The sequence below is a fragment of the Gymnogyps californianus genome, chromosome 1 (assembly GCF_018139145.2).
Source record: "Gymnogyps californianus isolate 813 chromosome 1, ASM1813914v2, whole genome shotgun sequence".
Lineage (NCBI taxonomy): Eukaryota > Metazoa > Chordata > Aves > Accipitriformes > Cathartidae > Gymnogyps > Gymnogyps californianus.
This window is the reverse complement of record NC_059471.1, coordinates 3,623,831-3,644,557: the sequence shown is the minus strand read 5'-3', so window position 1 is coordinate 3,644,557 and position 20,727 is coordinate 3,623,831. Positions and strand designations below refer to the sequence as shown.

At 48.0% G+C, this 20,727-nt stretch overlaps 1 protein-coding gene across 1 annotated transcript in view; it reads right to left on the bottom strand.

Annotated features, from left to right (window-relative positions):
- MYO7A (myosin VIIA) overlaps window positions 1-20,727 on the bottom strand; it is a 63,320-nt gene that overhangs the window by 24,454 nt on the left and 18,139 nt on the right. Inside the window, 11 exon segments of the mRNA XM_050892421.1 lie at window positions 1,782-1,958; window positions 2,780-2,983; window positions 3,560-3,769; window positions 4,333-4,440; window positions 4,609-4,827; window positions 5,720-5,804; window positions 6,961-7,055; window positions 8,436-8,528; window positions 8,875-9,033; window positions 12,704-12,841; window positions 18,123-18,179. Coding sequence (XP_050748378.1) covers window positions 1,782-1,958; window positions 2,780-2,983; window positions 3,560-3,769; window positions 4,333-4,440; window positions 4,609-4,827; window positions 5,720-5,804; window positions 6,961-7,055; window positions 8,436-8,528; window positions 8,875-9,033; window positions 12,704-12,841; window positions 18,123-18,179 — 1,545 coding nt within the window.

The window sequence follows — 20,727 nt, the reverse complement described above, 5'->3', positions numbered from 1 at the left end:
AGGCGTGGATGCAATGCGGGGAGAGGCAGAGCCCTGCCGAGTACTTGTTCTCCCTGCCTCCCCCAGGCTCCTGCAAAAGACCATTAATCCTGGGCAGAGAGTGAGATATTTCAGAGGCTGATGGGAACCAGAGGTGTGGACCCATATTCCCGTGCCCCCCGATAACCCAGTTCTGGCTCTGAATTTTGTAGATAATCTCTGATCAATGAGCCTCCCTCAGGTCAAAATTACGTACTGGGGACGTCTGAAAAAAGTTATGTCGAATACATGGCTGACTCCTAGTCAACCTAAGTCCACCCAGTTCTGCTGTATGCCATTCAGGCTTGTTCCCACATCGCAAATGAGATGAGCAAGACCACTCTCTGAGATGAGCCATTTGCACAGCAGGTTTGTGAGCTGGAAGTCATCTAGTCAGGGATTCATGGACAGGTAGTTACCCATTGTGGTTTCATCACCATTAACCAGCTCTGTGCTCTATCAGATTTCCCAGAAGAATAAATTTGATGTGGGACAGGACCAGGCACTGACTACATATCATCAAGTTACGGTTGGCTTTCTACTTGTATACCAAATTTATGTCAGCTGTGGGATTAAAATGGCATGGATAATCACTTCACTTTTTGACCCAGTTAACATCTCCCCATTTAAACAGCTTTGAAAAGACTGTGATTTTACACCAGATCAACGCTTTGAGTCCTGCAGCTGTGATGGTTTATATCCGTTATAAAGCCAAGTTGGTACTGTAAACTTGGATTTGCAGATCATCATGCTCCGGGTCAGCTCAGACATCTCTCTGCACTGTTGGGCACTCTGCAGAGCAGATGTAACCACAGAGAAAACTGACAGCTTAAATTTTCCTTCTCTTCTGTACTACCTGATGTCTCAATTGGCCAAAATGTGCCTTTTTGTAACAAACAAGCAAGAAATGATGGGTAGAAGGAATGAAAGGTGATTCTTGGTGTATATTTTTACAGAATTACAATCCAGATGAGGCTACTTTCCTTCTCAGGTAATTCACTGAAAGTGATGAATGATATCACCGTCTCTAAAAACTAGGAGATTTCTTAATTTGCATCTGCAAATGCCGCAGGGGCTTGTCCAGATGATACTACAGAAAACTTCTTGAAAATGCAACAGTGCCATCTAGAAAATGCCAATATCAGGTAATATCTTGTCCTATTGAATAAAGCAATTGCCAAAGGTGAAAGCATATCAGCTTTCAGTGATTTATCAGTGATTTATCCAGAGCAAGGTCTTATCTGGGAAGGGTCCTTAGATGAAGTCTTAGATGTCCTAAGATGAGATCCTAAGATGAAGTCCTCCAGTGACATCCCAGAATGCACTGAGGATGCAATAGGGATTTTTTTTTTTTATTTCCACAGCTTAATCTCCTGGTAACTCTTTACTTCCTGCTCCAAGATTAAGAGCACATTTTTAATTTAGTCTCTTCTGACCCAGGGCAGATCAAAAAGAAATCCCCAAATGAGAGACCGATGGCACAGGACATTGCATTCCCCCATGTATTTCTGCCCTACAGGGTGGAGGAGAGAGATCAAAGCCCCATGAAAAATATCAGGGCACTTCCCTTACGGTATTACCTGGGGACATTCAGTTATGCCTGTGAAGAAGGGACAGGATCGACACCTGACACACAGACAATTGTCCCTTCGTAGCATTGACAAACTGATTGCCTGCAGCAAACCTCACAAGTTGTTTCTTTCCAACACATTTCAATATCCAACACCTAATAATAGCGTCTCTTTTACAGCCACAGCAGTTACCTCTCCTTCTCCCTGCAGAGCCTGCAGTTCTTTCTTATAGGTCTTCTTCCCAAGAGTCTCATAGATTTTTGTCATCACTGGTATCTTCTCGCCACCATCACTCATGGCTGTATGATATTTCGGCTCAGGGAGGTCTCCCATGAAACGGAGGACAGTGATCCATACAGCAAGTGCTGCCTATTTGAAAGGAAAGATTAACTCCATTAGCTCGCACCAGGGCAGTGGAGGGGGTGGTCAAGCCATGCTGAATCCATCAGGATTGCCACTGTGGTCTCTCTGTACATCTGCAGGAGATAAAACACTTTCCTACATCACACATAGCAGCATACATCCCAGCTGAGCAAGCCGGGCAGGCTGGTAGCTGGGACCACAAATTCAGGCTCTGTGTTCACGCCATCATGAGTGTGTTTGTGCACCCTACAAGAGGTTTGCTTCTTGGCTGGGAGATGCCAACTGTACAGAGGGGCAGCGACTGGCAGCTCCTGACCCACTGCAGAGGGGAAGGAGAACCACAGTGAAGGCAAGTTCATGGCCAATGTAGTGTTCATTGTAGCCATGCAGGTTCAATACGGTTCTGCTCTTGTACTGCTGGTTATAGGACAAGTGTTTCTCCTCTGCTAGCTCTGCACTGGTAAGGAAGAAGCAACTTTTCTAGCTGCCAAATAGCAGCTTTACAAGTGGTACTCGCTCAACAATTTGCATCATCCATGCCCTGAGCCCAGAGCACTTCATTATTGTCCTAACACAAATATCGAGGTACAGAGATGGACTCACCACTACGTCCCTTTAACACTCATTGTCTTGTTAGTGCTCAAAGCATGCTGGTGGGACAGTGCCTACTGACACACGTGCAGCAGATGAGGGTTGTGCTCTCCGCTGAACCACGAGCACACCAGTGTATCCCAAAGGGAAACTGCCGGTGTCCTTTGGCTGAAGTGTTCCCCAGGCTTGCTCCAACCCACCCTGCCCTGCTCGAGGTTTTTCATCCCCTGCCTCACCAACTGGTCTCCTTCATCTTCATGGTACAAGAGAGGCTGCTTGAGAGGCCAGCGGATGTAGGTGTGTGTCGTTGTGCCCTGGAAATACGTGGCGGCAAACTTGGCAAATTTGTACTCTGAGAGATCTTCCTCCTCTTCCTCAGGGAGAGGCAATGCTGCATCCAGGTCCTCTTCCTCCAGCTCCTTCTGGGCTCGCTCAAGATCCTGGTGGGGAAGGACATGTCAGGCACTCAGCATGGCTTTGGATACTGAACTACCCTTTCCCTTTGGGCCTGACTTTTCTGTCTGTCTGATTTCCATCCCAAAAGGAAAAGCCAGCTGGAGGGAAAACCATGAAATATAACTCTGGAGCCCACGCAAAGCCAAGTCCTGAAGAACATGCCTGCGCCCAGGAATGTCCCCAGAGCAGTAGGAGAAGCAACAAGCATGGCCCCGCTCCTAGCATGGGGAAAGGGTGTCCAAGAGCTAAATGCCGTGAGCTGTGATGAACCACGAAGGAAAAGATCTCAAAGGCCACAGGTCCTCAATGATCAGTGAGCAGTGAGCAGTGAGCAGATCAGTGAGCAGGTAGTGATACTGCTCTCCTCCATCTGGTAGCCCCAGAGAAAGCCTGCAGACTGCCTGCCTGTCCCCACCCACAGCACGGTAACCCTCTGGGGCCACACAGAAGAGCCTGGTCTTGAAGGAAGGCTTCAGAATCCCACTTTTGCATTGCCTGATTCATTAATGTGTTGCTGAAGCCTTTCATGCGATAGCCAGGCTCATGTATGTCTCCAGTACCTCAAAGCCATTGGGTGCCTGTCCTTCCTGGCCAGGCAGGGAGGAGGTCGTCCCCAGGAATCCAAACATTTTGTCCACCATTTCTGAGTCGTTCACTGGCTCGTTGCGAGCTTTCTCCATTTTTTCTAAAAGCTCTTTCTTCCGACGTGCTTCCTCCTTCTCCTTTACTTCTCTCTCTGCATCTTCCCGTGCCAGCTGGGCCAGGCGTACCTGCAAGAGGACAAGTACAGTGACTAAACTGCTCCCTCCAAAGAGCTGGCACTAAATTCTGCAGGGCCTGGCTTTAGAAAGGCAGACTGCCTGGTGCTTGGGGCACTATACCACCATCGTGACTTGGAGCAAATCAGTGACATGTCCATGCCTCAGTTTCCTAACTGCAGAAAGACAAAACAATAGCATTTTCTCTTTCCTTAGTGCCTGTTTAGGGGCTTTGGTTCATGCACAGAGACTCTCACTGACCTTATTTTTTTTCTTTTATACAACAACCTTGTATGTGCACACATACAGAGTGTCCCAGTTCCCCTTTCAGCCTTTATACAATAGCAAAAGCAAGTGAATAATAACTGTAATCTCTGGCATTCCTGTGCAGCAGATCAGAAATTCTGGAGCAGCTTCAAACTAGTTAGTGCACAGAGTACTTTAGTGGATTAAATACAAACCGCTCAAGCAGGGCAGAAATCCCTTAGATATTTTTGGCATTGCCCCTCAAAGGAGCAAAACCAGTCCCTGGAAAACAGAGACAGAACCCCAGAAAGAGACCAGTCCCCGCGTACTTGGTGCTTCTTTTCTGCTTCCTCTTTGGCTTTCTTGGCACTCATCTCCTTTCGGAGTCGTTCCTCTTCTGCCAGCCGAAGTTTTTCTGCTTCCAGGCGTCGATGATACTGGGGGAATAAACGCAAGAGCCCTTCTGAATAGGCATCTACTTATTTTTGAAATTCTTTTTTTGCTCTTTAAAAACCGATCCCACAAGCACGTGATGTAGAAGCATGTTTATATCCCCTCTCCCCACCTCCGTTTCCCATGACCGACCTCTCCGCCGTGGTACTTACTTCCCCCCGGAGGCGCTTATACAGCCTTCGGGCGATCATGCCCCGGGCGTATGCTTGGACGGTGAGGACAGCCCAGAGGCGGTGGCGGAAAGCCCTACGGACCAGGTAGCCCCGGCATCGTGCCTGAAACTCGATGATCCGCCGGCGAGCCATGTGGTACTGCTTGTGGAGCTTGCGGGATCGGTAGAGGGCCTGCAGTCTCAGGAAGCCGATCCGCATCTGCAAGAAGGAGCAGGATGAAACCACCCTACCACCCAGGGGCTTGCCCACCATAAGCAGATTTCCAACGCTAATCTCCTTGCACGGCTGTAAATAAGAGCCACTGAAATCAGCCGCCACCCGGACAAGCCTTCAGGAGGGAGGTTCTCCAAGAGGGTGGAGAAATTAAGCCCTCTGGCTGCTGCGCTGATTCAAAGCCCAGGAGAGACAAAGGCAATTTCTTCCCTACTGAGTCCTACAGAGTTTCTGCCCTTGAGAGACCTCAGGAGGTCTGGTTGATCATCTCAAGGTAGCCACAAGCCATGAGGGTTGCTCCCATGGAGGTCCAGCATCTGCAGACCTCCTGCCTGACAGCCAAGGTGCTGTTTCATGGCAGGAGGCAGCATCCTGACCAGCTTGGAAGTGGCTATTCCTATCAAGTTGCAGGCTTGGAGGGTGATATTGAGACACTTTAGACCCCAACACGCTTCCCAAAGGACCCACTGTTGGGTCAGAGCCAGCTGGGACAGGGAGAGAAGAGGGCTATGGACTGAGTTGGGGAGAAACCCAGATACAGTCCCACCTGGAGATGGAGTCTGTTTTTCAGAGGAAGCTGCTCTTGAGTTTTCAGTCACCTGAAAACTAGAGGAAGACTTTTAAAACCCCAAGTGACCAGCTGGTGCAATGGACATCTAAATCACAGGGAAAAGGACAGCTAGAAGGTGGTCAGATGCTCTCTTTAATGAGAAGGTGAAGCAGCAAGAGCAAACCACCATTCATCGCTCCAACTGATAAAAGCCAACCCCACCCCCTCCTACACTCAGTGGGGCATTTTGAGCCAGGAAACTCTTACGTATGTCCCAGCTGAAAGAGGTAGGAAGGCAGAGGTGTGAGGAAGCACCCCCATACTTACAGCACCGTAGTTCTTCCTGCAGTTATGTCCACGCCAGTACCTCTGAATCATCAGGACTGAATTTCTCACTTTCAGGAAATTGGACCTGCAAAGGCATTTCAATCACTTGCCTCTGCGGTCTGGCCGCAAGTTATCATCCTCCTGGGCCTCATTCTTTGGAGATTTGAAACTGAGCGGCCAGGTGGAGTAAACACTGCATTTTTGGCCTGAAAATATCTCCTCCCCCAGCTCTCCTTGCTTTCATAAAAAGACCTGTAGGGGCTCTCTCTGATAGGTCTCTGCAGGCAGATTCTGCCAGGTTATGGGAATGGGCAGAGTAGGAGATGCTGAGAATGGTCCCCTCCTTCCTCCTGCCCTGCACCCTCCTCTCGCATCTGAAATCTCTTCCCTGCCTGCTCTCCCCATTTCAGTCCTAGCACCTGAGAACAGATTCAATCTCACCCAGATGATCAAAAGCAAACTTCAGCAACACCACCCTGCTACCCTCATCTGCTCCTGCCATCCTTCTTAGCCTGGCCTGATTCTACCTGTAGACGCCTCGGAGACAACTGTGTTGGAAGGGCTTGGGTGTCTCGCTAGGATTACTGTCGGAAAGATTGTTGAGTTATTTAGCATGTGCCCTTTCTGCGAAGCCTAAGGCACAACCTGAGTCACAGCCATGGCTCAGACAGTCAAAAAGCAAAAAGCCCCAAGAACTGTCCCTTCTCCGTGGGTGAAGCTTGTCCTTGGCTGTGGCTCCTCCTCTTCTTCCACAACTGTGCCATGAGCTCCCTGGCCTCCTCCCAAGTCTGGCAACTGGGTTGCAAAGGGAAGAGTCCTGAACCCCATGGGCTTTGGGGAGAGCAACGTTAGCCACAGTGGATGACCCAGTGGTCCGATTGCAGTCTTGTGGGGATCCCCACAGACTGGAGGCTTAGCGTTGCCTTCAGCAGGCTCAGAGTCCCACTGCTGCATTGTCATAGCAAACATCAGCTCCCCTGAAGACAGCACTGAAGATGGACAGGAGGTCCTATTCTGTCCATGTTTGAGGCAGATAACACAGTTTTCCTCTTGTTTCCTCTACTGTTTTCTTCTAATACTTGCTGCACCTGAGTGCCAACACATCAGGGTTCCCCTCTCCCCAGCTGCGGGCAGGGCAGGTCAGATGGCACTGAGGGAGTGACGCATCCCCCAGGAGCTGCTTGCTGGGTGAAGCATCCCACATAGCCCACCTCCTATTTGGCACTGGGGCTCACACCTACCTGTCTTTAAACCCGCGGACCACCTTCTGGATGAGGATGACTCTGTCCGTGATGGCCTTGTCTCTCTCAATCTCCAGCAGCATGTCGTGGTGGTCCTGTGGGAGGAAGCGACACAGCACCCATGTCTCAAGCTCTCCATCTGCGTGACATGTGGCAGGAGGGGTGGTACAAGGCCCTTGCCCAGAGGACATGTCCAAAAGAAACTCTTGGGACATTTTACATCCCAAGTACCAACCCACCTACTCACTGGAGAAATCCTAACATAAATCCTAGTGATCTACTGCCTTCATTCCCAAATGAACCAGAGCATCCAGAAGCTGCATATGCAATACTTCATAGTCTGAAAACAACCAGATTACATTGCCCTTCCATGCAGAGCTCCCTGCTAGTGCTGTCAGCCATGGGAGCAGTTCCCAGGAGCACTGGAGAGGTTTGGGAACAAACTCCAGGCTGCCTAGGTCCCATCACTCCCTCTAGCCAAGGCTGCAACGCCTCCATACCCTAAGGACAAACCAGCTCCCTGAAACACTGAATTTCCTTGCCCTGAGGCTTTCAGATGCACCAGTCCAAGCTTTCTATTGCTTCCTCTCATACTGTTTGTAACTCGGCTTTCTTTCCCGGTTGCGGCATGCTGAGCTCTGCTGTGCTGGGTGCAGCAGAGGCAGCTCCACACGTTTCCTGCTTTGCTTGACCTCATGCGGCCCCTCGGGGCCTCCCAATTTCTCAGTTTCCTGCCCTGACAGCTGCGAGATCTTGATAACAGGCTCTGGAAAGAGTGACTAGTGGGAACAGCTTCTAGGGAAGAGATGGGGGTGTTCACGGTGGCAATGGGGTTGGGGGTGAATTTAGATATAAGCGGTCAGGGTTTACTGCGGAGATTTTTGCTCGAGAGAAGCCTTTGCTTCCAGCCTGGTTCCTGGCCAGCTCAGCCTCGTCTTCCCAGAGCAACACAGGAATGGGTTTGTAAGGAGAGATGAGTGCGAATGGGGCTGCAGGGGACCTGCAACGTTGGGCTGCTCTATGTCAGCTGGACCAATGCAGAAAGGGGGGCTGTAAGCATGTCTTGGGTTGTGCAAGGACGTGCTGAAAGCAAAGGAAGCCTCTTGTGCTCTCGGTCCCTCTGTCTGCAGGGCTCTGCATGGACATCCCTCCTGCTGCTGTGCTTTTTGGGTGAAGGCAGGAGATGAGGTTGAGTGGCTCAGCCCAGGAGGGAAAAGGCTGTGCGCCGTATGTGACTATTTCTGTGTCCGTATGGGTATGTGCATGCATCAGTGCTGGCAGTGTCAAGATTTCCTCCTGCCTGCTGCTTCCTAAACCGGCCCCAAATATCCTGCCTTGGCCCAGGTTCTACCCACTGCCACGCCAGCCCAGAGACCACGGGAAAGGGTCACGTCTTGTGATGGAAAGGGAATGATAGGAGACCCCTTCACAGGCAAGGGTCCCAGGTGGCAGGGGGGATGTGGAGGACCACCTACTTTCAGGAATATCTTTGTCTTGCCAATCTGCCAGTCATCATCCTTCCCAAGCACCGCTTCGGCAATGCGCTGGCACGTCCCACGCAGGTCGCCCTGGTAGGAGAGGGGGTGGGATTCACCAGGACCAGTCTCACCCATCGCTCCTCCCAAGCCCAGTGGAGACCTTTTCTGGTCCCAATTCCAGCAGTTTTCTGCTCATGAGGTTCCCAGGGCTTTACTGTCACCACATTTGAGGTGAGTGAGAGGGACAGGCTGAATATGGCTACCTGTCCCTGCCAGCCCCGTAACCGTTTTTCCTTCACGTGGAAAGCCCAGGGCACCACTGTAACATCTGGGGATCAAATGTTGCATAATTGCTTTTGGAGAGGATGCGCACCCCATAAATATCTCTGGAGATGCCAGCAGAGAGCAATCGTTACCTGTGGAACAAGATGCTCACCTGCTTGTATGCTGGCTTCACCCCGGGCATGAGCACCCGGTACCGGTCCACGAACTCCACAAACGTGTAGCGGATGGGGTAGCCAGCTCGGCGGATCCGGATGGTCTCCATCATCCCTGAGTACCTCAGCTGACGGACGCACAGCTCCCGGTCAAACAGCTGGGGAGGTTACAGGACATAGTGGTTTGATTGCACATCTTGGCCTGGATTGGCCATAAGAGAGTGGGAACTCTGAAGATGTGAGGGGCAAGCAAGTCAGGCATCCACCCCAATCCTTCACTTGGTGGACCCAAGGCCGTAGGACTGTTGGCTGTCATGGGCCTGATCCTATGAACTGCTGAGTATGTTTGACTCACTCCATTTCTTTAATTCCCGCTTGCAAGACTGGATGTGTCCGACACATTACACAAAGGACTGAGAGGAGAACTGGAGAGCGCAATGCAATGGTGAACATCACCTTGGGAAAATGGGCAGCAATGCTGCATCTACAAGGGTCAAACTGTACAGTCACCCTTGCAATGACCACTCATGGTCATTAACTTCTGACTGCTGCTCTGAGCTTTACCGGCATGATCACAGCACTCCTGTACGGGCAGGGCAGTACTGTTTTGCAGGCAGAGGAAGCAGAGGACCATATCAGTGAAGGCTCAGACACTCAAAGGTCTTAGGATGCCTACACCAGTTGATCTTAGGGTAGGTGACACCCTAAAGTCACACAAAGGAAGAGCGCAGCCTTGGAGATGCGAGGTCCTGAGATAAGCCTGCTGTCATCAAACCACCCTGTACCCAGGAGAACATCCAAGAAGCTTAAAATTAACAGGTCAGAACTGAGACCAGCTGAGGGTTTTAGGGAAAGGACAAATCTCAGACCAGCATGCGTGGCTGCTCCTGACAAGCAATGGACAGTTTCAAGGCCAGACAGCAGACATAGGTAACCCAGTCCTTGCAGATGTTTGCTAATAAACCTGGCTGCTCTCCCTTGCTTCGGGTGCCTCAGCATGGATAATGAGTGGTGCTGCTAGATGGGCAGATCTGCTGAAGCAAAAGGAGGTTCAAGAAAGTCTCTGTCATGCTTTAGAGCATCGAGGAGGATCCTGGAGCCCCTAAGAGCACCTTCTTACAGCCTGATGATATTTGTCGGGAGCATCCAAGAAGTGTTCAACCCAAGTGTAAAATAAAGGTAGATGTGGTGTGGTGCTGGCACACTACAGAAAGTCGGGTCAGTAAATCCCAGCTTGGGCCAAAGAGTTACTGCCAGGGTGTTATTCATCTGCCTTCCCTTCAGCTGTCTAAAATGTGAGCATCTGTGCATATACAGATATGAGCATCTAAAATGTGAGTCACCTAGGCTCTCCCTGAAGTGAGCGAGGAGACACAGGTATGTGCCTGTATCTCAGATATCCCTGTATCTCAGATGCATCTCCTGGGACAGGAGGATCTGTCCTATGGATGCTTCCATCTCCCCATCCCTGGAGGGAGCTTTTTGACTAGCTTTTTGACTTAACCATGAAAGGACTGGAGTGAAGTGAGACAGATCCTGATCCCAGGAGAAGACAACGGATGAGCAAGGAAAAGGCAGCAAGTAGCACCATCCAGAATTGTTCTCAAGCTGTCCCTATCTAAAGTGGGTATTGGGGACAAGAAAGGTGCAGAGGAAAGAGGTGTGTGTTCCTTTGTCTCCCCCCACCATGAAGCAGAAGGGTATGCGAGCAGTTGTGGGCTTGCAAATAACCTCCAGAGTTTGTAGGTCTTGTTCATTGCACATATGGGCAACTATGCGTTCCTGGCATCAGGGCCTGATGAGGCACAGACTGCTGGAGACAGTTTTGACTTTCTTTGCATGGTTTGTTACCTAATTCATCCCACACATTTCTCTTGGACTAACCAGAACAACAGAGCAATGCTCAGAAACAGCAGCATGGGACGATGTACAGACCCAGAGAACCCCAGCCAGCATCCCGATGCAAACAATTTTTTTTTTCCCCCAAAGCACGTTTTAGAAGGAAGCAAAAGTTTTAAAATAACATAAAGTAACAAACAGTCAGGACTTTCCACTGACCTTTCACTTCCCACTATCCCATTTCCTATCACTATCAGTACACTTTCCTTCAAAGCCAGGGACACAAAATGAACTCCCAGAAAATGTTCTCTTTTGCAGTCACCCTGCACAGCTCTGTGTACCATTATCTGGGATTTTTTTTTTCCTTTGTATTATTAAACCAAGGCCAAAAATAAATTTAGCAAGAAATCACATTTCATATCATATAGCACTACAGTCTCTGATTCAGTCGTAGCTCATCCACTTGTTATTTTAATGGGGACGTTAATTTCTCTTTGCCTGATTCTTTCAAACTTATAGCTGTTTTTATGTCCCACTGAAAGTTTTGTAGACAAATGGGTTGGACAGAGACTTCTGGCTTAGCACTTGCAAGAGCTGATGAAATAATATAGACTTCCCATGCAGAACACAAAATGCCAGACTGAATCGCAGACATCTAGGTGTAAAAGCAGCTCAAAGTCAGGGCGTTGGGAATACTTTGTTAACATCAGTTCAGGTTGTACATCTATTTGTCAACATCACCCATGTTCTTAAAGAAGGTCTTGTTTTGATCTCAGCTCGGGTGATAACCTCAGATCAGACATATTGTTAAATATTAACCCAAAGTATTCCGTTAACATGCTATTAGGTGCCTTTTTATGCTCACCAAAATCAGGATAAGGGCATAGTAAACTGCTCTGAGAAAGCCACCAAACCTTTTGCCCTGCATCATGTTAGGTTCACTGAGCAGCAAAAACAAGTTTCAAACAAACACTGTTTGTACCTACCAGCTCTGAAATTTAGTATTTTATGCTTTTCTGCATTCAGTTGAGCTTCACTAACAGACACTGACTTTAGATAAATTTCCAGCTCTGGCTAGATTAACTGCTACTGAAGTGCAAAGGCATGGGCAAAATGATTCACAGAAACAAATAGCTGAAATTATTATTAAACAAAGCTCTTGCTCCCCAAGCAGTATCACTATTAAGAGCAGCTACCAGTGATTGCTAACAGCACCAGGGTCCAATCCTGCAAGGTGCTGACAGTGAGATCGGGGCGTTCAGCACCCGCCTTATCGTCTACCTTTCACTGCAAAACTCGGAGTCCCCTCTGTGAGCAGTTTGTGGTCAGGGGGTTTTACAGCCGTCTCCTTCCCTTTCGTTTGCTCCTTAAACTTTGTCCCCAGAGCGTTCATTGCTTTTGAAGCAAGTCCCTGGGAATCAGAGCAAAATAATTCCTCTCACCTTTCCTCTGTGCTATTTTGCCTCTTTTTTCCTCTGCTTTTAGCATCCTGCTTTCGCAATTGGTGCAAAAAAAAGCAGTTGAAAGGATCAAACAGGGTGAAACCGAGTGAGATCTCTCGGGGGCAAAGATTTGGTAGAAAACACCCATGGGAAGTGGAATCACTTTTAGGAAACATTGAACCCTGCCATAGGACTAAACTCAGGGCCCTACAGCTCAGCCTAAGTCAATTCAGAGGCATTTCCTATAGGAGAAAGGGCTGCAGGGTGAATTCCTCGAGGTCGTCTTTGGGAAGAAAGGCAGGGGCCGGAGCTCCCCTCTGCAAAAAGCTTTTGGGGTGCTGTTGGATCGCAAAGCGAGTCCCTGTTTTTGCCAACCCTTTGGTGACTCCCTTGGTTGCAGAACAGGCTGTGGGTTGGTTTTCTAAGCACCCAGGGTCAATCCTGACTCCACTGACACCCGAAGGAGTTTTGCCGTTAGCTCCAGGGCAGAGTGACCCTGCAGGCAGTCCTGTACGAAAAGCAACCAGGAGAGAAAAGCAGGACTTACCATGGGCTTCTTGTACTCATTGGGCTTGATGCAGCGGACAAAAAAGGGCTGGCACACGCTGAGAGTCCTCATCAACAGCTCCAGGGACCGCTTGAACTGGCTGCTGAGCGTCGGCGAGCGCTTCCTCGTCTCCGCTCCCTGCAAAACCGCAGCGGAGCAGGCTCAGGAAATGAAAGGATAACAGCGCCTTTCCCCTCCGGCCGCGTCCCCAGGAACCTCCCGTGACAGCCGGGGCCAGAGCGGGGAGCAGGGCCAGAGGTGGTTAAGCGTTGCAGCAGGAGAGGGGCAGGGCAGAGCTGGCGAGCTTGCAATGGCCAGACCCTGGCAACCTGCTCCATACGCCTCTACTCAGGGAGGAAAAGTGCCATAATTTAATTTCTCCTGCTCAAACCTCCCTGTGTGACTGGCAATCCCATCTGCCCTATGCAGAGCCACGAGGGAGATCTTGCCCATGAGAGCAAACAGACCCTTCTGGGCCCTCAAAAATCTCTGTATTGCAGCTTGGGGCAATGCATCTGCCCAGGGATGCTCCTCGGGAACGGCTTGGGCTTCCCTGTCCCCATGCATTGCAGCATGGTCATGCCAACCCCTCTGTCGTGGTTCCTCCTGTCAGGCTGAAGCCCTCCTGCTCCCTGGGATGTAGTACCAGAGACCCATGTAGGGTAAAAAGCAAGCCAGGGACACTTTTGCTGTGCGGTGACTCTGCAATAGCTCCACAAACTTCTGGTAAGGTCTATATTTCTCAGCCTGTACTACAGGGAAGATTCGAGTTGTGTTTGGAAAAGAATATTAACTAGACTAAATGAAGTGAGTATTTAGGGTGAATCAAGATGATTTTGAGTATTTTGCCTGGTTTAGCTCCCTTGGTTAAATTAATAATCCAATCTCCATTTTGGGGCAAGTGTTTCTAAAGCAGAATGGAGATGTTTCCCTTAATAGACCCTTCTCCCTGCCCTTGGAGAACCTTGTTAAACCACTTCCAAACTAAATCAAGCCCCTAGCTCATCTTATGTGTCAGTCACTATTACCTGAGCTCATTACACATCAGTCGCAGTGGTGCTGTGTGTCTCATAGGGTCTGGTGTTCAGGGAGCCTTTGTGGGGCAGCAGGTACTGCTGGTGGGTTGGAGGAAGAGTTGGGCACCAGGATGCAACTCCCTCCCAATAAAAAATAGGGCAAACTGTGACATGACTAGTGACAGGACCTGATGGCCAGGGATTTCCCAAAGGGAGGATTCCAGCAGGATTTTAATGCATTTTTCCTCCAAACATCCCCTTCTTTGCAGGTGGTCAAGCCATGCGCGGAGTCACAAAGTCCCCATTTGCACTGGCCTTGCTGCTATGTTTTGCAAGGTGGCGAGTTTTGTTTCTATTTTTGCTAAAGTCTTTATGTGTGCTTTATTGTATAGCACTAACAACCTGTCAGATAAAATTCCCACCCCCGAAAACTGAGGAATTTCACAGAATCACAGAATAGTTTGGGTTGGAAGGGACTATAAATACCATCTAGTCCAACCCCCTTGCTGTGGGCAGGGAATTTGCACAGCTCAGGTTGGATATGATGTTGAGACAAACCCAATCAACACAAACACAAAGTCATCATGGAATTCCAACAAGAGAAAACCCAGCTCATGCACACACCAGAAAAACCTGGCCTGCTTGTCAAGAAGAGCATGGGGGGCTATCAGTGATCTCTCCCAGCAAAATCCTCCCCCGAAGGACAAATTATTAACAAATCGAGAGTAATTAACGGATGCAGCTGCTACCTGCAGAGCACTGTAGAGTCTGGTGCTCAGATTCTGCCACAGATTTGATGAGGAATAGGCTGTTTCAGCAAGAATCCTGGTTTGGATAGCTTTGATTAATGTCTTCTTATCATTTTGCTAATTATGTGCAAGGGGTCACCTCTGTGAAATGTGAAAGGATAGCCACAGGGGTTAGAAGCAGCAACAGATGCAGGAGCAAGGCTGGAAGTTGGAAGCAACTGCATGTTAGCCAGGTTTGTCAATTTGGGCTTGGCTGGGAGAGGTAATTTTTCAGCCGTGGTGGTAGGAAGGGTGCAAGACTTTGTACAAGAGTCTAACAAGGGAATGCATGAGTGGTTTGCTCCCAGACAGCAACACCTGCCTCTCTAGGTTGCGGATGCCTTGCATTTCTTCCTTGCACGCATCCAGCTCTGGTAAAAAGCAGTGGTGCCATCTCCATCCTTAAACCTGAGAGCTTTTTGCTGGGAGGGGTTGGAGGGAAGGGACAGCGGCCAGAAAGCTGCTTGTCTTCCGATCCAAGTTGTCAGAGTGGTCTGAGCTCCTCCTGTCAAGACTGCACCATCCCATCCATGCACATGCCTCCTGGGCCTGACGTTTGTGCACAGACCCCTCTCAACGGTGGGCACCAGCCATATGGGCACTAACCAGGCTCTCAACCACACAGCGAAACCTCAGGCGAGTGCTTTGCATCAGCCTCCTCCTGCAGGGACAGGGTGACACCACTGAAGTCATCGTGGTTCCTCCCGCCTCACCTCAACACCAATGTGGGGAGAATCACGCCTCTTCCCTTACTCCAAGAAAATGGCACAAAAAAAAGCCTGCCGACACAGTCTAGCGAGGCACTGAAAATACAGGTTTTACTGCAGGAAAGGAGCATTTTTTAGCTCAAAACAGACCCAGTCCCTGTAGCCTGAAGCAGAAAGAGCTGAACACATTCTTCTTTTCTCCTGGCCATATATGTCTTTCTTAGCTTTCAAACTCTGAGACTGTAGCATCTTTGGGACACAGACTATCTCTTCACTGGTGTCCATACAGAGTCTAGCACACAGGAGGACATGACCTGTGTGTCATGGGGAAGGACATGCAGGATTCACAGGTGCTGTAGCCCAGATTGGGGCACTGAGTAATCACTCACCCTGTGCTCAGCATCAAAGGAAAAAAAGCAGAAGCGAAAAATAAGAAAAATAAGAGAATTACATGATTTACAGAGAAGCACCATCTCAGAAGAGAAGTTCAGAAAGCTGTGCAGACCAGCATGACACTCAGACATACTTCAATGCCACTTCTTTCTGCCATCTCAAGCCAGCCTGAACTTTAGAGGCACAGATGCACGTGTGGCTGTTTGCAGTAACGTGAAGACAAAAGTCAAGGCAGAATATCATCAGCAGGACACAAGAGGACATTCCCTCAGCACGGCTGTCTGAGATCCCAGTGGCACAGCTGGAGCATTAGGCCATTTCCCAGCATCTCTGTGAAGCTGTAAAATCTCTAGGGACCTATTCAGATTCCTTACTTTGGTGTCCCGGACACATTTAGGTACTTATCATGTGTCCAGGGCTGAGAAAGCAATAACCAGTTCAGCCTATCTGCACCCTGTGGGTTCAGTGGGTTAAGGTGGACACAAAGTTATGTTAAGTAGGATGGTCTTAATACAGACCCGGAGTTCCAACTAGGGCAAGCACCAGGTTTTTTTCTTTGTAACATTCAAACCAAGAAAACAGAAGCAAGGAGAAAGGCAAGTACAAGGAGAAATGTCACTGAGCCAGAAATGGTAAGTTACTCCTGCTATCCCTCTGCACCTTCTCCTCCCACTTTAAGGAGAAGGCTGCGTGTTGCACCAGGATCGCCGTGCTCAGCTCTAGGTCTGTCGGGGAGATGGCGACCTGCTTCAGTGGAAATGTGGAAAGATGAATTACTTGAGATGAGTTAGGGAAGGAGAGAAGCATGTACCACCCGTAATACTTTGGGGAAAGGTTCTGGACAAAGGACCGCCCTCCCATCTTTTTAGGATTATAAGGTCACTAAAATGGGCCATGCCGACATGACATGCTGTTTCTCAGCCATTTTTTCTGAAGTCTGAGAAAAATTATGCTTTTTGGTTGTTATTTTGTGATATGAAATGTCACTGGGGAGGCCTCCAGGTGACCACTGAAAGGTGAGGCCCCTCACAGCAGGTTCTGCAGTGACATATAGTGAAGAGACAGTCTCTCTCCTAAAGGCTGCGCAGTCTGGAAAGTGCCTTCAGATGCAAAGTTGACATGGGCTACATAACAGTCCCGAGTATCACTATTTTGAACTACACCTCCATTTTATAAAACTTACTGATGTTGACATATTTTTAAAAATCTTTTTTGGCTTGGCTATTCCACCCTTGCCTCAGTGCCTAACAAATACAATCAATTTTTATTCATTAGAAAACCTACAAAACACGAGGCTATATTATGAGAACAACTATGACAACAACAAAATTCATAGAAATCATCAGCGCTATGTCTCTCATTTCCCTGTATCTCTTGTTGTTGTCTTCAGAGAAGAAGACTGGCCTGGGCATTTCTGACAGATTTTGCACAACAATTCTCTCCTAGATTTAATCCCACCATATCCTAACTCAGGAAGGACTATTTTCTTGTGTGTGTGGCATCGCTACAGCTCTAGAGCAGGGCCCAATGAGATGCTGCAATCCAAACAATTTGCAATCATGATATGGAGGGGCAGGAGTCCAGCTCTGGAATGAATGACTTTTTGGGTCATTTTGGGTCCAATCCCCCTCATTGGAATTCCAAGTCCAAACACCCCGAGACACTGCAGAGGTAAGAAGGGTTGAAATTCAGCCCCATGCAAAGATTTGAATTTTGAAAGTCAGGTCCATCTCTAACATAATCCTCTGGCTATCGAAAGATTGTCACGGAAATGTGAGCAGAGTCGCAAAGCTAATGTCACAAAACCTTTAGCACACAGTATGCTACCCTATGACCAAATATCTAACCATAAAGGTTTGGGAAGCCATCAGAACCAGTCAGGAGATGAGATGCAACAGAAAAGACCTAAAAAAGGTGCCAAGAGCCTGTTTGGATGATCATGGCAAAGTTCAATATTAACTGTGTCTTTGAAGGTTTGGATTTGAGCTCTCCCCTGAACAAGACCTACACCCCCTCTGAGAATAATGGCATTTCCAAGTGACCCAGAAATGCTATGTGGGAGTCTCTCTTTGCACATGAAGTGTCAGCTTCCTGCCCCAAAATGGCAAAACAGGGCCAGATTTGCAGTTCCATGGAGGAATAATGTCCCACTGAAGCCAGTGGTGGCACCATGATAAACAACAGCCAAATCCCACAGATGGTCCATCTGAAGTTAATTAAAATGATTCAAAATATTAGGAAAAAACCCCAAAACTTTGGCTTGAGCTGGTTCTGATTTCATCCAAACCGAATTCCCATCATTACAAAGCTCTTCTGAGTTGAATTCTAGAAATAAATGACAGTCATACTCCTGCATCTATTCAACAAGCCATAAAAATGCTCTCTGTCACATCAATCACTTGAAATGGATCCTCTATAGATAGTGCAGGAGGAGGAATAAACTGACAAAAGCAAAGCACAATCCTTGCCAAGGAGAGGTGAATATACAACAGAGGAACTCATGTATTCAGTTTACCTTTGGTGTGGGTGTGGGCGACTGGCCAAATGTGCTGGATGCATAGCCACAGAGAAACTACATGAAGCACAGATGAAAAAAAAAACAAAACAAAAACAGAGACAGAGAAGAGCAAATAGTGAAAAGAAGGAATAACTGAAATGGGAGCCTGACATTGTTAGTCTTGGAGGTCCAGCTGTTACAATATCTCACAAACAAAATGCCTTAATTCTTAGATTTTTGTCTATCCCCCTCCTGGCTTTTCCTCTTCGTCTCTATGTTCACTTCCCTGAAGCTGAGGGAATGGCCACTGTCCAGCTCTTGCCTCTTGGAAACAACTCTTCTACATCTTTTAACCTCACTCGTTATCCATCCAGTTTCAGCCACCTCCACTCCTCTCCCTCACACATCCCTGCTCTCCTGTGACCGGCGCTCTCAATAGACAGTGGTTGGGAAGATGCGAGGGAAAAACAAATTTTCACAAAAATTCAGAAGAAATCTCTCCCTTCCTCCCTAATTTTAATCCAATTTATCAGATAGTTTCTATGGAATTGAAATTTTTGCCAAGGGGAAAGCCCCCAGATCTGCTGTTTGTTTCTCCCTTCACCAGTTTCCACCCCCACTGCTCCTTGTACCTGTTAATCAAGCAAGCAGCGCTGTCAGACTGTACCGGCTAATTCCTCAGAGGAACAGTGTATAATTCCCACTGAATCCATCATTTCACCTGGCACCGCTCAAAGCAATGTTCCGATCCAGCAAACACATGCAGATAGACCTCCTCCATGACGGGCATGCACAAATCAGGCTGCACAGCCCCATGTGCTCCAGCAATACCCAGTTCACCACACAGGTTTCGTTGTGCACAAATATTAGGTCTTTCAGGGACCAAACAGTTACTACGATATTCAAATGTACACTCTCGGCTAGTTTTCAAACTTCTCTGATCTGTGGCTTTCTCAAGTTTCTGGCATACAAGGATCCCATGTGAAAGACTGAATGTAAATCAGGTATGGACTTGCTTTTCACTGACTCCCAAAATCCTACAAACTCATCGATAAGCTCCTGAGGACCAAAGGTTGGAAGCTGTTGAGCAAAATGCCTCATTATTTGATTTAGCCCTTAGCAGAGCAGCCACTTGTCTCTTTTTAAGGGAAGATGTTAGATTTGATTGACCTGGCCCGAGTCTCTCTGGAAGGTTTCTCCACGGATTGTCTCACTGATGCTCAGGGAAGGCACGCACACTTCCAAGAAGAGCCTTTGCCCCGGCTCTTTGCTGCATGCAGTCAATTCCCATGACCCATGCTCACCTGCTCCTTCTTTTGGGGAATGTGTTCTAAGAAAAGGGCTGCAAAGATTATTGAATTTTGGTGGAAAGCAATGGGAAAATCATCTCAGCCCAATGTTGGATCGTGTTTGTCTGAGAAGTTTTGTTTGCGTGGTGTTTAGGGGATTGGTGCTCTCCCAGTTCACACTAACATTGTGCATGATTAGGGGAGCTGGTACACAACGTTTGCTCCTCTTCCAGTTCTGTGCCAGTCAGGTTACAAATCTCTCATTCAAAAAAGAAAAGCAGAGATCATTAAAGTATCAAAGCACAGGGACCACCACTCAGGACAGATTCTGAAGGTGTTTAATGGAACTATAAAATAAAAGGTTTATTTCAAAAAAAGTGCTCTGATGCTTTAAAAAGTCTCAGTTCTCAGGTCCTAGGCAATGCCCGGGTGAAAATCTCAATTTTGCTGTCATATACTTCCAGCATATTTTAAAGATGTTTGGTAGGTGTCCCTGTGAAGAAGTCTGCACGACTGTGTAAACCTAAGAGCTCCCTCTCATTGATTCCCCCGAGTGCATCTCTGCTCTGCTCAGGCAACCAAGAAATCATTTCCAAGGTGAACTGCAAAGCTTGCACCGAAAATAAAAAGCAGTGAGGAAGAAGCAATAAAAAGCAAAGCAGCGCTGATGCTAAGGGAGTTAGCGCCTACTTCAGCAGGAGTATCCACATCTGGGGATAGCTCTGAACCCACCGGGAGTGTCATGCCAATTGGTAGCTTAATTGGGGCTGATAAACGTTATCTTGTTCCTAATGAAGTCAAAAGGATATTGATTATTCATTTCAGCAGGAGCAAAAATGAGTGGCTAAAGGTTTTGAAAAAGGCTTGCAAACATGTCTGTAGCCTATTTAAAGAAATTTCTTGGGAATTTCAACATTTCTTTCCCTTAGGAGGCAAAGGAATTCAGCACTTACATCTGTTTGGCACTCCTGAAAGTCCCTAAGTCCTTTGGACCATCAGCGGCATTGGCTGGCATTTGGAAACGGGACCCCAACTTCTAAAAAACTTGGTTGCTTTGGAAAATTTTATCCCCACACCCTCTGCAGCCCCATGGCTTTGCCTAGGGAGACTGGGGGATTTGGCCATAGTGACCTATCTGTGTAGGCTTTCAGGTTCTGCAAGGCTGATATTTTAAAACAGTTTCTACTTTAATTTTGGGAGCAGGGCTGATGATGTCTTAGCAGGGAGATGTAGATATTCAACTTACTCAAGAAAACATCATATATTTGTGTTATTAATGGTGAAATAGTCACTAATCTCAGCATTTAAGCTGGTATCCTAGTAATAAATGCTCA